General features: G+C 41.5%; 1 protein-coding gene across 4 annotated transcripts in view; it reads right to left on the bottom strand.

Annotated features, from left to right (window-relative positions):
* LOC133535973 (insulin-like growth factor 1 receptor) overlaps positions 1–15,966 on the bottom strand; it is a 203,526-nt gene that overhangs the window by 28,703 nt on the left and 158,857 nt on the right. For 3 of the 4 annotated variants that reach the window (XM_061876091.1, XM_061876107.1, XM_061876098.1), the window contains 3 exons: positions 15,507–15,674; positions 15,226–15,433; positions 7,365–7,887 (listed from right to left, as the gene is read on the bottom strand). In XM_061876091.1, the coding sequence (XP_061732075.1) occupies positions 7,365–7,887; positions 15,226–15,433; positions 15,507–15,674 (899 nt within the window). The remainder of the gene's footprint in view (positions 1–7,364; positions 7,888–15,225; positions 15,434–15,506; positions 15,675–15,966) is intronic. The other variant, XM_061876116.1, reaches the window with a different exon arrangement.

Here is a 15,966-nt window from a genome sequence, read left to right as displayed (position 1 = left end):
GCAGATGAGATAGGTTTCAGCAACCCCAAAAGGGGACAAGCAGTAGAAAATAGATGAATGGACACTCATTATACCAGGGATTTTCAAACTCTGGTAAGGGGCTCCATTCGGTGGTACGCCAAAGATTTGATTCATTATTTAAAGGCCTACTGAAATGATATTTTCTCATTTAAACGGGGATAGCAGGTCCATTCTATGTGTCATACTTGATCATTTCGCGATATTGTCATATTTTTGCTGAAAGGATTTAGTAGAGAACATTGACGATAAAGTTCGCAACTTTTGGTCGCTAATAAAAAAGCCTTGCCTGTACCGGAAGTAGCAGACGATGTGCGCGTGATGTCACGGGTTGTAGGGCTCCTCACATTGTTTGCAATAATAGCCAGCAGCAGCTAGAGCTATTCGGACCGAGAAAGCGACAATTTACCCATTAATTTGAGCGAGGATGAAAGATTTGTGGAGGAGGAAATTCAGAGTGAAGGACTAGAAAAAAGGTTTTGAAAAAAAAAAGGGGGGATTGCAGTGGGAGCGATTCAAATGTTATTAGACACATTTACTAGGATAATTCTAGAAAATCCCTTATCTGCCTATTGTGTTGCTAGTGTTTTAGTGAGATTAAATAGTACCTGAAAGTCGGAGGGGTGTGGCCACGGGTGTGTTGACGGCCAGAGTCTCTGAGGGATGTCACGCAGCTGCAGCAGGACGGAAGCTCCGCTGATGTCTCCGGTAAGAGCCGACTTATTACCACAATTTTCTCACCGAAAACTGCCGATTGACATGTAGTCGGGATCCATGTTCGATTGACCGCTCCGATCCATAGTAAAGCTTCACCTTCTGGAATCTTAAACAAGTAAACACCGGCTGTGTTTGTGTGGCTAAAGGCTAAAAGCTTCCCACTTCCATCTTTCTACTTTGATTTCTCTATTATCAACTGAACAAATTCCAAAAGATTCAGCAACACAGATGTCCAGAATACTGTGTAATTATGCGATTAAAGCTTTTACTTATAGCTTGGATCAGGCTGGAAAATAAGGTCCGCTACAACCCGAGACGTCAAACGCACATCATCATACGCGTCATCATATCGCGACGTTTTCAACACGACACTTCGCGGGAAATTTAAAATTGCAATTTAGTAAACTAAAAAGGCCGTATTGGCATGTGTTGCAATGTTAATATTTCATCATTGATATATAAACTATCAGACTGCGTGGTGGGTAGTAGTGGCTTTCAGTAGGCCTTTAAGTAAAGTGTTTTATTTTCCTAAATTGAAACACAGTGTTACTATTCAAACTGTGTGTAGTTTTACAGTGGACAAAAATAAAAGATACAGTTGTTAAATAAAACCTCTGCCTAGTTTTAATGAATATTTAGGCCTACTACGCAACTGTATTTTAATGTTGGTCATTATAGTGGTACTTAGAGAACCAAGTGTTTTCTGAGGGGGGACTTGGTGATAAGAGTTTGAGAACCACTGCATTGTACGATTAATCAAAGCAACGAAACATACCGTATTTTTCGAACTATATAAATCCTTTAATTTTCTCAAAAATCGACAGTGCGACTTATAACTCGGTGCGCCAAATGTAGGAAACAATTCTGGTTGCCGACTTTTAACAGGGAGCCAGTGCAAACCCCAATTCTTGAGAGTTTGCACTGGCCCCCTGTTCATTTTAGAATTGATTTGAAAAACTTGCTGTTTGCTTTCAAAGCTCTACATGGACTGGCACCTAAGTACATCTTGGACCTCATCCAAATTTACACTTCTGCGCACACTCTGAGGTCCCAGAGCCAGCTCCAAGACCAGACTTAAAACCAGGGGAGACAGGGCTTTCTCTGTGGTCGGCCCTAAGCTCTGGAACACTCTGCCCCCCCATGTTCAAACTGCTTCCACAGTACCGTGTTTTAAGTCTCGTCTTAAGACCCACTTTTATTCTTTGGCTTTTAACACTATGTGAGCTGTGTGGTCCTCTGTGTTTTTAAAATTTTGATTTCTATTTATTGCTTTAATTGGTTTTACCCTTTAAAATCGTTTTTAATAATATTTATTTTTATATTGGCTTTATATTTATTTATTTATTTTTTGTTTTTATTCAGTCATTGGTGGAGCTAATGATAATATTTTAATATTGTTTTTAATATTGTTGTGCAGCACTTTAGAAACATTTCTGTTGTTTAAATGTGCTATACAAATAAAGTGGACTTGATCGAATTAGTTGTGCTTACCGATCATGGAGCAATTTTATTTGGTACATGGCGAAATGGTAGTCACACAAAATAGATATGTGTGGACTGCAATATGACGCCGGTAAGAAACATCAAAACTTTAAATGTTCCATTGAAAATATAGAACATTGCACATGGCACTCAAAAATCTGTCAAAATGTTTTAGTATGACTTTAAATGCGCATCAGTTGATGGATTGTGGGCCCATTACGGCTACAGTAGTCAGACATACAAGTAAGGGACGGCGTGGCGCAGTGGGGAGAGTGACCGTGCGCAACCCGAGCGTCCCTGGTTCAATTCCCACCTAGTACAAACCTCGTCACGTCCGTTGTGTCCTGAGCAAGACACTTCACCCTTGCTCCTGTTGGGTGCTGGTTGGCGCCTTGCATGGCAGCTCCCTCCATCAGTGTGTGAATGTGTGTGTGAATGGGTAAATGTGGAAGTAGTGTCAAAGCGCTTTGAGTACCTTGAAGGTAGAAAAGCGCTATACAAGTACAACCCATTTATTTATTACTATGGTGTGTGTGTATAAGGACCGCAAAATGACACCCATTAGCAGACATCCATCCTTCCATCCATTTTCTACCGCTTATTTCCTTTTGGGGTCGTGGGGGGCGCTGGCGCCTATCTCAGCCACAATCGGGCGGAAGGCGGGGTACACCCTGGACAAGTCGCCACCTCATCGCAGGGCCAACACAGATAGACAGACAACATTCACACTCACATTCACACACTGGGGCCAATTTAGTGTTGCCAATCAACCTATCCCCAGGTGCATGTCTTTGGAAGTGGGAGGAAGCCGGAGTACCCGGAGGGAACCCACGCATTCACGGGGAGAACATGCAAACTCCACACAGAAAGATCTCGAGCCTGGATTTGAACCCAGGACTGCAGGAACTTCGTATTGTGAGGCAGACGCACTAACCCCTCTTCCACCGTGAAGCCCCATTAGCAGACATGATCTGGCATTTTTTTTCGCAATGTTATGCAAAACCAACTTGTCCAACTTTCTGGTACGTGCTGAAGTGTACTTGAGATCTACATAAGTCCCAAAAATTTGCGCAAGTCCGCCACTGTAGTCGGTGCGGATGCCGTAGTCCATAAGCTTATTCTTTTTCTCTATCTTCTTGTTATGGGACATTCACCCTCTGCTGTTGCCATTTCTAATATAAACTAGTTCTAACTTATATCTCGCTATGGAAGCGCTAAAAACTACCAGTGTAGTGGGTTTACATTATTCACCCAAGGAACTTTAGTCATTAGAGAGTTCCGGTCGGACGGTTTTTCACGGGACACATTTCTAGCGTTGTTGCACTAGTGAGCCATGGATGAGAAGATGCTGCCCCGTTATTGATTGAAGTAAAGTCTGAATGTCATTAAAACAGTAAGCTCCATCTTTTGACACTTCTTCCACTCTCTTCTTTGCATGCTATAACAATAACAAAGATGACGGGGAGAAGACGCTGTCGGAGGTGAGCCACTTAAATAAAACCGACCATGAAACGGCGCATCCTGAAGCGACTTGAAGATGATCTGTAAAACATAATCTATTAGGGCTGCAAATCTTTGGCTGTCCCACGATTCGATTCAATATTGATTCTTGGGGTCGCGTTTCGATAATATATCGATTTTATCGATTCAACACGATTCTCGATTCAAAAACGATATTTTTCCGATTCAAAAGGATTCTGTATTCATTCAATACATAGGATTTCAGCAGGATCTACCCCAGTCTGCTGACATGCTAGCAGAGTAGTAGATTTTAAAAAAAGAAGCTTTTTTAATTGTAAAAAACAATGTATTATCAACTGATTGCAATAATCCATCCATCCATTTCCTACCGCTTATTCCCATTTGGGGTCACGGGGGGCGTTGGCGCCTATCTCAGCTACAATCGGGCGGAAGGCAGGGTACACCCTGGACAAGTCGTCACCTCATCGCAGGGCCAAGATTGCAATAATGTAAATTTGTTTTAACTATTAAACAAACCAAAAATATGACTTATTTTATCTTTGTGAAAACATTGGACACAGTGTGTTGTCCAGCTTATGAGATGTGATGCAAGTGTAAGCCACTGTAACACTATTGTTCTTTTTTTTATTTTTTATAAATGTCTAATGATAATGTAAAAAAGGGATTTTTAATCACTGCTATACTGAAATTGTAACTAATATTGATATTGTTGTTGATAATATTCATTTTTGTTTCACTACTTTTGGTTTGTTCTGTGTGGTGTTTGTGTCTCCTCTCAATTGCTCTGTTTATTGCAGTTCTGAGTGTTGCTGGGTCAGGTTTGGTTTTGGAATTGGATTGCATTGTTATGGTATTGCTGTGTATTGTTTAGTTGGATTGATAAAAATAAAAAAATAAATACAATTTAAAAAAATCATTAGTGAAGTGAAGTGTGAAGTGAATTATATTTATATCTCAAAGCGCTTTACATAGTGAAACCCAATATCTATGTTACATTTAAACCAGTGTGGGTGGCACTGGGAGCAGGTGGGTAAAGTGTCTTGCTCAAGAACACAACGGCAGTGACTAGGATGGCGGAAGTGGGAATCGAACCTGCAACCCTCAAGTTGCTGGGACAGCCACTCTACCATACGAGCTATACCGCCCCCCAAAAAAAAAAAAAAGGAGAATCAATTCTGAATCGCACAACGTATTCGAATCGATTTTTTCCCACACCCCTATAATCCGTGCAACATTTTGACCAAAGAACCACCATTACACGTTATGTAGACCACAAGGAAGTGTTTTACATTTAGAAAAATATCATAATATGACTCCTTTAATGCGCCTTTTAATCCGGTTCGCCTTTTGTATTAAAATAGACCTGAATAGACCCGTTCATCAAAAGATCAAAAATAGACCATTAATCGCCAGTGCGCCCTACGGTCCAGAAAATACGGTAAATCAAAGCTTTTTTCGAACAAATTAATCGATTAAATTGTTCCAGTGTAGGATTGGTTTGTTTATAAAGCGTGATGTAGTTTCTGTTATTTTAGGAGAGTTTATTGACAAGCATTTAATTATAGTACTTGGTAAAAGGTTTATTTTTAAGGCCAAAAATAGATATTCACTTAGTATTACTTTCTTTAAAACATTTATTCAGTATTTTTTAACTTTAGAAAGATACATGATTGACAACGATAATGATGCCAAAAAACATGAAAAAAGATGGGAAATCCTTAAGGCTTATTATGAAAATGTAATAATGTTTATAGATATGCAACAACAGCAACACATATGCTATCTGTTGTTGTGTTCCCTATTTTTGAGTGTACAAAATGAAGGTGTGTGTTGAGTCTGACTTGGACATAATATGGACTATACACAAATGCTTTTTATGAAAATGTAATTTTGTTTATAACTTATATGCAATCTGTTGTTTCCCTAATTTTTGTTGTTGTACATGGATGAGGGTGTGTGTTGCTGAGCCCGACTTGGACATTGTCTGGACTGGACCTGGTTTTAAAAACCTTTTAGACAAGTCTAATTTCATTAACAACCTGGTCTGATGAAGATAAGGGTATTTTTTTTTGTTTTTGTTTTTAATAAAATAAAATTTGATTAAAAAAAAAGGAAAAAAAGACATTTTCTTGGATAAAAAAGAAAGTAAAATCATATAAAACAATTATATTAAAAATAGTAATTAATGATAGTGTTAGTGGACCGGCGACAGACACAATCATGTGTGTTTCAGGGACTGTGTCCCTTGCAGACTGCGTTATATATGTTGTGGGAACCAGAATTTTGGTAGCAGAAAGAAACAACCGTTTAATATCGCTAAAATTCGCTCCATTTTGTCCACTAAAGACGCTGAGATCATTATCCATGCGTTTGTTACGTCTCATCTCGATTACTGTAACGTATTATTTTCGGGTCTCCCCATGTCTAGCATTAAAAGATTACAGTTGGTACAAAATGCGGCTGCTAGACTTTTGACAAGAACAAGAAAGTTTGATCACATTACGCCTGTACTGTATATACCTTTATATACATATATACATACATATATACCTATACTGTATATACCTTTATATACATATATACATACATATATACCTATACTGTATATACCTTTATATACATATATACATACATATATACCTATACTGTATATACCTTTATATACATATATACATACATATATACCTATACTGGCTCACCTGCACTGGCTTCCTGTGCACTTAAGATGTGACTTTAAGGTTTTACTACTTACGTATAAAATACTACACGGTCTAGCTCCATCCTATCTTGCCGATTGTATTGTACCATATGTCCCGACAAGAAATCTGCGTTCAAAGGACTCCAGCTTATTAGTGATTCCCAAAGCCCAAAAAAAGTCTGCGGGCTATAGAGCGTTTTCCGTTCGGGCTCCAGTACTCTGGAATGCCCTCCCGGTAACAGTTCGAGATGCTACCTCAGTAGAAGCATTTAAGTCTCACCTTAAAACTCATTTGTATACTCTAGCCTTTAAATAGACTCCCTTTTTAGACCAGTTGATCTGCCGTTTCTTTTCTTTTTCTTCTATGTCCCACTCTCCCTTGTGGAGGTGGTCCGGTCAGATCCGGTGGCCATGTACTGCTAGCCTGTGTATCGGCTAGGGACATCTCTGCGCTGCTGATCCGCTTCCGCTTGGGATGGTTTCCTGCTGGCTCCGCTGTGAACGGGACTCTCGCTGCTGTGTTGGATCCGATTTGGACTGGACTCTCGCGACTGTGTTGGATCCATTATGGATTGAACTTTCACAGTATCATGTTAGACCCGCTCGACATCCATTGCTTTCCTCCTCTCCAAGGTTCTCATAGTCATCATTGTCACCGACGTCCCACTGGGTGTGAGTTTTCCTACCGAGGATGTCGTGGTGGTTTGTGCAGCCCTTTGAGACACTAGTGATTTAGGGCTATATAAGTAAACATTGATTGATTGATTGATTTTTTGTGTGAGTGGGTGTGGATGAGTGTGAATGGGGGAGGGAGGGGTTTTCTTTGGGGGGTTGATGCACTAATGGAAAGTGTATCTTGTGTATTTTTATGTTGATTTAATAAAAATAAAATAAAAATATAAATAAAAATAATTTGTTTCAGTGTACTTTGGCTTTTCGGTTTCACTTAAAGGAGAAACGTCCTCACCTCAGAACCCAGTTTGAACTTGATCTCGTACATGAGGGTGAGGCCGTTGGGGTGAGACGGTTCCGGCCAGCGCAGGAACACAAAGTCCTCGTGGCCCTCCCAGGTCACCGGGCCCGGAATGTCATCTGCCTTTTCTGGGCAGATGGTGAAAAGAGTCGAGAAACTATCAGCAGCGTCATCGGGCTGAGGACAAACACATGTGAGCTGGTTCCACAAACCTGCAGGCTTGGTTCTGGAAAAGACAAACTCGGCGGCGCTGCAGCGCTGCACCTGGCTGTTGCAGGCGTGGACGTCGATGCGGTAAACGGTGAACGGCTGCAGGCCGAAAATCTGCAGCTCGCGCTCGGTCACCGAACGCTCCAGGAACTGGAACTCGCGCTCCGTCCGGTCCGACTCCACGCCGCTGCTGTTGACCGCGGCCTGCAGGGGAGGAATGGTGCTGCTGTTGCCGTGCGGCCGGTGCTGGCGGGAGTGGGTGGCGTTGGCGATGCTGAACAGATCTCGGCGGCGACGATCCGGTGGCCTGGGTAAAAAAAAAAAAAGGGACGCGTGGAAAACACTTCAAAAGATGTTTTGGAAAAAAAGTCATTACAAATCTACGGGGAGGAAAAAAAGCGCATCACAGGTCTGTTGCTGGTTATTGTCAGGCACAGGCTGAGTGGAAAACAAGAAAGGACGTCTTTCTTGGATCCATGTTGATGTCAGAGATGCTGGAAAGCTCACTCAAGACGTCCAGTGTGTGTGTGTGTGTGTGTGTGAGTCATCTGCTTGTTTTCATTGCTTTCTGGACTGCCTTCCAGCCTTGGGGGGTAACAACTAGTGAGCATATTGTAAATAGAATTACTGAGCAGATCCAGTCATTTTGTGGCAAGTGAACTTTGACCAACAAACATAAAATATGTTTGCCTTAGAGAGCTTTTTCTCCACTAAGCCGTACGTTTGCACTGCCAGAAGCTCTAAAGGGGACTGAGGTAACACTTGTTGCCACAATATGCTAGTGGTGAGGTGGCGCTCGAGAAAATATTGACGGCGATTGTCGATTGAGGCAAAATGGAGTGCACTGCTTGGCTCCAACCGGGAGAGGCGCTGTCCATTCAGTCACAAATAGCTTGTGGTGTGACGTTGGATAAAATGATTTGCATTGCTATTGACTATCTAAAGCAGGGGTCTCAGACACGCGGCCGAGATGTTATTTAATAAATGATAAATGATAAATGGGTTGTACTTGTATAGCGCTTTTCTACCTTCAAGGTACTCAAAGCGCTTTGACACTACTTCCACATTTACCCATTCACACACACATTCACACACTGATGGAGGGAGCTGCCATGCAAGGCGCCAACCAGCACCCATCAGGAGCAAGGGTGAAGTGTCTTGCTCAGGACACAACGGACGTGACGAGGTTGGTACTAGGTGGGATTTGAACCAGGGACCCTCGAGTAGCGCACGGCCACTTTTCCACTGCGCCACGCCGTCCGATGATATGATATGATGATGATAATATGAAAGTTTAATGTTTGTGCGGCCCGCGAGTTTTATATGAATGGTGCTTGGCAACGTTGTGTTATTTGGGTCCAAAATGGCTCTTTCAACATTCTGGGTTGCCTAAAGCAGTGGTTCTCAACCTTTTTTCAGTGATAAATAAATAAATAAATAAATGGGTTGTACTTGCATAGCGCTTTTCTACCTTCAAGGTACTCAAAGCGCTTTGACACTACTTCCACATTTACCCATTCACGCACTGATGGAGGGAGCTGCCATGCAAGGCGCTAACCAGCACTTATCAGGAGCAAGGGTGAAGTGTCTTGCTCAAGACACAACGGACGTGACGTGGTTGGTACTAGGTGGGGATTGAACCAAGGATCCTCGGGTTGCGCACGGCCACTCTTCCACTGCGCCACGCCGTCCCTTACTAGTACTCGCTGTCCAGGGACCCAGGATGGACCGCTCGCCTGTGTATCGGTTGGGGACATCTCTTTGATGCTGATCCGACTCCGCTTGGGATGGTTTCCTGTGGACGGGACTCTCGCTGCTGTCTTGGATCTGCTTTGAACTGAACTCTCGCGGCTGTGTTGGATCCACTATGGATTGAACTTTCACAGTATCATGTTAGACCCGCTCGACTTCCATTGCTTTCGGTCCCCTAGAGGGGGGGTGGGGGTGGGGTGCCCACATATGAGGTCCTCTCCAAGGTTCTCATAATCATCATTGTCACTGGCGTCCCACTGGGTGTGAGTTTTCCTTGCCCTTATGTGGGTTTTTCCGAGGATGTCGTAGTCGTAGTGGTTCGTACAGTCTTTCGAGACATTTGTGATTTAGATGTACCCCTTGTGAATATTTTTTTAATTCAAGTACCCCCTAATCAGAGAAAAGCATTTTTTGGTTGAACAAAAGAGATAAAGAAGTAAAATACAGCACTATGTCATCAGTTTCTGATTTATTAAATTGTATAACAGAGCAAAATATTGCTCATTTGTAGTGGTCTTTCTTGAACTATTTGGAAAAAAAGATATGAAAGTAACTAAAAACTTGTTGAAAAATAAACAAGTGATTCGATTATAAATAAATATTTCTACACATAGAAGTAATCATCAACTTAAAGTGCCCTCTTTGAGGATTGTAATAGAGATCCAACATTTCTTCACAAAAGAATAAATCTTTAACATCAATATTTATGGAATATGTCCACAAAAAATCTAGCTGTCAACACTGAATATTGTATTGTTGCATTTCTTTTCACAGTTTATGAACTTACATTCATATTTTGTTGAAGTATTATTCAATAAATATATTTATAAAAGATTTTTGAATTATTTTTAGAATATTTAAAAAAAATCTCACGTATCTCTTGGCATACCCTCAAGTACCCCCAGGGGTACGCGTACCCCCATTTGAGAACCACTGGCCTACAGTACCCCTGCGTTAGTGGAAAAGCTGCAAATGAGTTAAAGCGACAGAGACGTTTCCATGGAGACAAGGGTTTTTTAACGTGCCTGGCTGCAGTCACACCGCGACACCTGTCCGTCAGTGATAACAGTCCCCGATAACCTGGACCAATTCAAACCGTTATTTGTTTTTATTTATTGTTTAACTTGCATTGCCTCTCACGATAAACACTACATATATTTCTATATGACTCCGGAAGCCTTCACTTTTTTGCCGTCGCTACTCCGGCTATTATCCGCCCACCGCCGTGTTGCTGTAGTGTTTTACATTTAGAAAAATATCATAATATGACTCCTTTAATGCGCCTTATAATCCGGTTCGCCTTTTGTGTTAAAATAGACCTGAATAGACCCGTTCATCAAAAGATCAAAAATAGACCATTAATCGCCAGTGCGCCCTACGGTCCAGAAAATACGGTAAATCAAAGCTTTTTTCGAACAAATTAATCGATTAAATTGTTCCAGTGTAGGATTGGTTTGTTTATGAAGCGTGATGTAGTTTCTGTTATTTTAGGAGAGTTTATTGACAAGCATTTAATTATAGTACTTGGTAAAAGGTTTATTTTTAAGGCCAAAAATAGATATTCACTTAGTATTACTTTCTTTAAAACATTTATTCAGTATTTTTTAACTTTAGAAAGATACATGATTGACAACGATAATGATGCCAAAAAACATGAGAAAAGATGGGAAATCCTTAAAGGCTTATTATGAAAATGTAATAATGTAAACAATGGATGTCCGCTAACTTTTTGCAACTCAACGCCAAAAAAACGGAAATGCTGATTATCGGTCCTGCTAGACACCGAACTCTATTTAATAATACAACTCTAACATTTGACAACCAAACAATTAAACAAGGCGACACGGTAAAGAATCTGGGTATTATCTTCGACCCAACTCTCTCCTTTGAGGCACACATTAAAAGCGTTACTAAAACGGCCTTCTTTCATCTCCGTAATATCGTGCCTGGCTGCAGTCACACCGCGACACCTGTCCGTCAGTAATAACAGTCCCCGATAACCTGGACCAATTCAAACCGTTATTTGTTTTTATTTATTGTTTAACTTGCATTGCCTCTCACGATAAACACTACATATTTTCTATATGACTCCGGAAGCCTTCACTTTTTTGCCGTCGCTACTCCGGTACTTTCCCGGCTATTATCCGCCCACCGCCGTGTTGCTGTAGGGAGGAAAAGCGGAACGGCACACATTGCGGAAATAACATTATTCTCCGTGCGTGGGCTAAATATAAATATATTCCACAACCCCAAACGTGTCTTTTTCAAAGCCTGCAGTGAAGGGAAAGGTTAGTGATGAGCAAAGACAATTCCAGGAAAAGTGGGAGATGCAATATTTCTTTGTTGAGCACAGGAGCACTCCGACGTGTCTTATTTGCACAGAGAAAGTTGCGGTGCACAAGAGATACAATTTGAAACGTCATTATACATCTAGACATGCTGAGGAGTATGCAACATTTTTTTAAATAAATCTTTTCTCGCGGCCCAGCCTCACCCAGACTCTACATCCAGTGGCCCCCAGGTAAAGTGAGTTTGAGACCCCTGATCTCAAGGGACAATGAGGGCAGAGCTGCAGCAAGTTGGAGACTATGGAGTTTTGAAGCACTTGGGACCACGGGTAACTAGGAACTACAAAACTAGTACATGTCATAGTCCCTGGTAATACCTTCTTTTGGCAGTAGAAATGCTCCACCAGGATAAGAGCTGAACTGAGTAGGTACCGTGCAGAGGAAAAGGTTCTAAAGTGTTTTAGAACCTGGATTCAATTTTAAACAGTTGAGCTCCAATTGTCCACAGTGAAGAGACCAATTTTATTCAAGAGCAGCAAGAACATGGAGGACTGCAGCAAACTGGAGACTGTGTAGCAGTTACCTCTTTTTGTAACTGTTTGTAAATGCTTTTGTTGTAGTACCTGCATTTGTACCTGATAGTAAATGCTTTTGTACCTGACAGTACCTGCTTTTGTAACTGAGAGTACCTGCTTTTGGAGCTGATAGTACCTGCTTTTGTAAATGAGTGTACTTGCTTTTGGAGCTGATAGTACCTGCTTTTGTAACTCATGGTACCTGCTCTTATAACTCATAGTACCTGCTTTTGCAACTCATAGTACCTGCTTTTGTAACTCATAGTACTTGATTTTGAAACTGATAGTACCTGCTTTTGAAACTGGTAGTACCTGCTTTTGTAACTGGTAGTACCTGCTTTTGGTGCTAATGGTGCCTGTTTTTCAAATTGATGGTGCCTGCTTTTGAAACTGATGGTACCTGCTTTTGTAACTGGTAGTATCTGCTTTTGGTGCTAATGGTGCCTTTTTTTAAACTGATGGTGCCTGCTTTTGAAATTGATAGTACCTACTGTTATAACTGACAGTACTTGCTTTTGAAACTGATGGTACCCGCTTTTGTAACTGGTAGTACCTGCTTTTGGTGCTAATGGTGCCTGTTTTTTAAATTGATGGTGCCTGCTTTTGAAACTGATGGTACCTGCTTTTGTAACTGGTAGTATCTGCTTTTGGTGCTAATGGTGCCTTTTTTTAAACTGATGGTGCCTGCTTTTGAAACTGATCGTACCTACTGTTGAAAACTGACAGTACTTGCTTTTGAAACTGATGGAACCCGCTTTTGTAACTGGTAGTACCTGCTTTTGGTGCTAATGGTGCCTGTTTTTGAGACTGATGGTGCCTGTTTTTGAAACTGATGGTACCTACTTTTGTAACTGATAGTACTTGCTTTTTTAACCTATGGTACTTGCTTTTGTAACCGATAGTACCTGCTTTTGTAACTGATAGTACCTACTGTTGTAACTGACAGTACTTGCTTTTGAAACTGATGGTACCCGCTTTTGTAACTTGTAGTACCTGCTTTTGGTGCTAATGGTGCCTGTTTTTGAGACTGATGGTGCCTGCTTTTGAAACTGATGGTACCTACTTTTGTAACTGATAGTACTTGCTTTTTTAACCTATGGTACTTGCTTTTGTAACCGATAGTACCTGCTTTTGTAACTGATAGTACCTACTGTTGTAACTGACAGTACTTGCTTTTGAAACTGATGGTACCCGCTTTTGTAACTTGTAGTACCTGCTTTTGGTGCTAATGGTGCCTGTTTTTGAGACTGATGGTGCCTGCTTTTGAAACTGATAGTACTTACTGTTGTAACTGACAGTACTTGCTTTTGAAACTGATGGTACCCGCTTTTGTAACTTGTAGTACCTGCTTTTGGTGCTAATGGTGCCTGTTTTTGAGACTGATGGTGCCTGCTTTTGAAACTGATAGTACTTACTGTTGTAACTGACAGTACTTGCTTTTGAAACTGATGGTACCCGCTTTTGTAACTTGTAGTACCTGCTTTTGGTGCTAATGGTGCCTGTTTTTGAGACTGATGGTGCCTGTTTTTGAAACTGATGGTACCTACTTTTGTAACTGATAGTACTTGCTTTTTTAACCTATGGTACTTGCTTTTGTAACCGATAGTACCTGCTTTTGTAACTGATAGTACCTACTGTTGTAACTGACAGTACTTGCTTTTGAAACTGATGGTACCCGCTTTTGTAACTTGTAGTACCTGCTTTTGGTGCTAATGGTGCCTGTTTTTGAGACTGATGGTGCCTGCTTTTGAAACTGATGGTACCTACTTTTGTAACTGATAGTACTTGCTTTTTTAACCTATGGTACTTGCTTTTGTAACCGATAGTACCTGCTTTTGTAACTGATAGTACCTACTGTTGTAACTGACAGTACTTGCTTTTGAAACTGATGGTACCCGCTTTTGTAACTTGTAGTACCTGCTTTTGGTGCTAATGGTGCCTGTTTTTGAGACTGATGGTGCCTGCTTTTGAAACTGATAGTACTTACTGTTGTAACTGACAGTACTTGCTTTTGAAACTGATGGTACCCGCTTTTGTAACTGGTAGTACCTGCTTTTGAAACTGATAGTACTTACTGTTATAACTGACAGTACTTGCTTTTGAAACTGATGGTACCCGCTTTTGTAACCGATAGTACCTGCTTTTGTAACTGATAGTACCTACTGTTGTAACTGACAGTACTTGCTTTTGAAACTGATGGTACCCGCTTTTGTAACTGGTAGTACCTGCTTTTGGTGCTAATGTTGCCTGTTTTTGAGACTGATGGTGCCTGCTTTTGAAACTGATAGTACTTACTGTTGTAACTGACAGTACTTGCTTTTGAAACTGATGGTACCCGCTTTTGTAACTTGTAGTACCTGCTTTTGGTGCTAATGTTGCCTGTTTTTGAGACTGATGGTGCCTGCTTTTGAAACTGATAGTACTTACTGTTGTAACTGACAGTACTTGCTTTTGAAACTGATGGTACCCGCTTTTGTAACTGGTAGTACCTGCTTTTGAAACTGATAGTACTTACTGTTATAACTGACAGTACTTGCTTTTGAAACTGATGGTACCCGCTTTTGTAACTGGTAGTACCTGCTTTTGGTGCTAATGGTGCCTGTTTTTGAAACTGATGGGGCCTGCTTCTGAAACTGATCGTACCTACTTTTGTAACTGATAGTACTTGCTTTTGTAACCTATGGTACTTGCTTTTGTAACCGATAGTACCTGCTTTTGGAACTGATAGTACCTGCTTTTGTAACCAATTGTACCTGCATTTGTAAGTGATACTCCATTATTTTGTCATTGATAGTACCTACTTTTGTAATCGATAGTACCGGCTTTTGTAATCGATAGTACCTGCTTTTGTAACCGACAGTACCAGCTTTTGGAGGTGACAGTACCTGCATGTGTTAATGATAGTTCTGACAAAAGTGCAAATGCAGCAATAGCAAGTAGAATCGGACTAAGTGGATACCGTGCAGTGGAAAAGGGTCGGAAAGTGTAACCAGGTGCCCGTTCAAACATCCAATGAAACAAGAAGCTTACCTTGGCGTGAAGATGGAATTGTGCAAGAAGTTCTCAAAGACTTTCCGGTAGGAGGCATCCGCGGCCTCAGCTTCCAGGTCTTCCACTGACATTGGGCAAGGGCAGCAGGGCCCTTTATCGGCACCGTCTGTGTCCAACTTTGTTGGTTTGGTGTCTTCCTCCTGGTCTCCCACGCCGACAGCTGCTATCCTTACGGGGATCTTCAGCTCTGCGCAGGGCAAGGTTAATTGGTTCAAGATTGAATATTGAGCAGTGTTTAGCATGTGACGCGGGTACAGTACCTTTGGAGCAGTAGTTGTGTTGGTACAGTTCTCGGTCTTCGGCCTGCTGCTGCCAGCGGACCAGGTAGTAGGTTTGGTTGCCGTTGGGGGAGAGAGGGGGCATCCAGCGCACCACCAGCTGGGTGGAGGAGTTAGAGTAGGCTCGCACGTCCTGAGGCATGGAGGGTGCTGGGAGACGGACACAAGTCTACATTGGTTCCCAGTCTGGCAGGTGTTTGCCGATTGATTAACACCTGCTACTCAGAACTGAAGGAGTCCAGAAGAACGATGACCTCCACCGAGGCCTAACAGTCCGAATTTGGATCATTTAATCGTAGGCCTGTTCCATTCGGCAACATTTAATGGCTTCCTCCTTGGCACCACAATCTAACACTCCACATAGTCGTGTGGAAAGATTTTTATTTTTTGGCTTATTATGGCTGAATTATACTTATATAGTGCTTTTTCTCTAATGACTCAA

Source organism: Nerophis ophidion, linkage group LG02 (genome assembly GCF_033978795.1).
Source record: "Nerophis ophidion isolate RoL-2023_Sa linkage group LG02, RoL_Noph_v1.0, whole genome shotgun sequence".
Lineage (NCBI taxonomy): Eukaryota > Metazoa > Chordata > Actinopteri > Syngnathiformes > Syngnathidae > Nerophis > Nerophis ophidion.
This window is presented reverse-complemented; position numbering and strand designations above follow the sequence as displayed.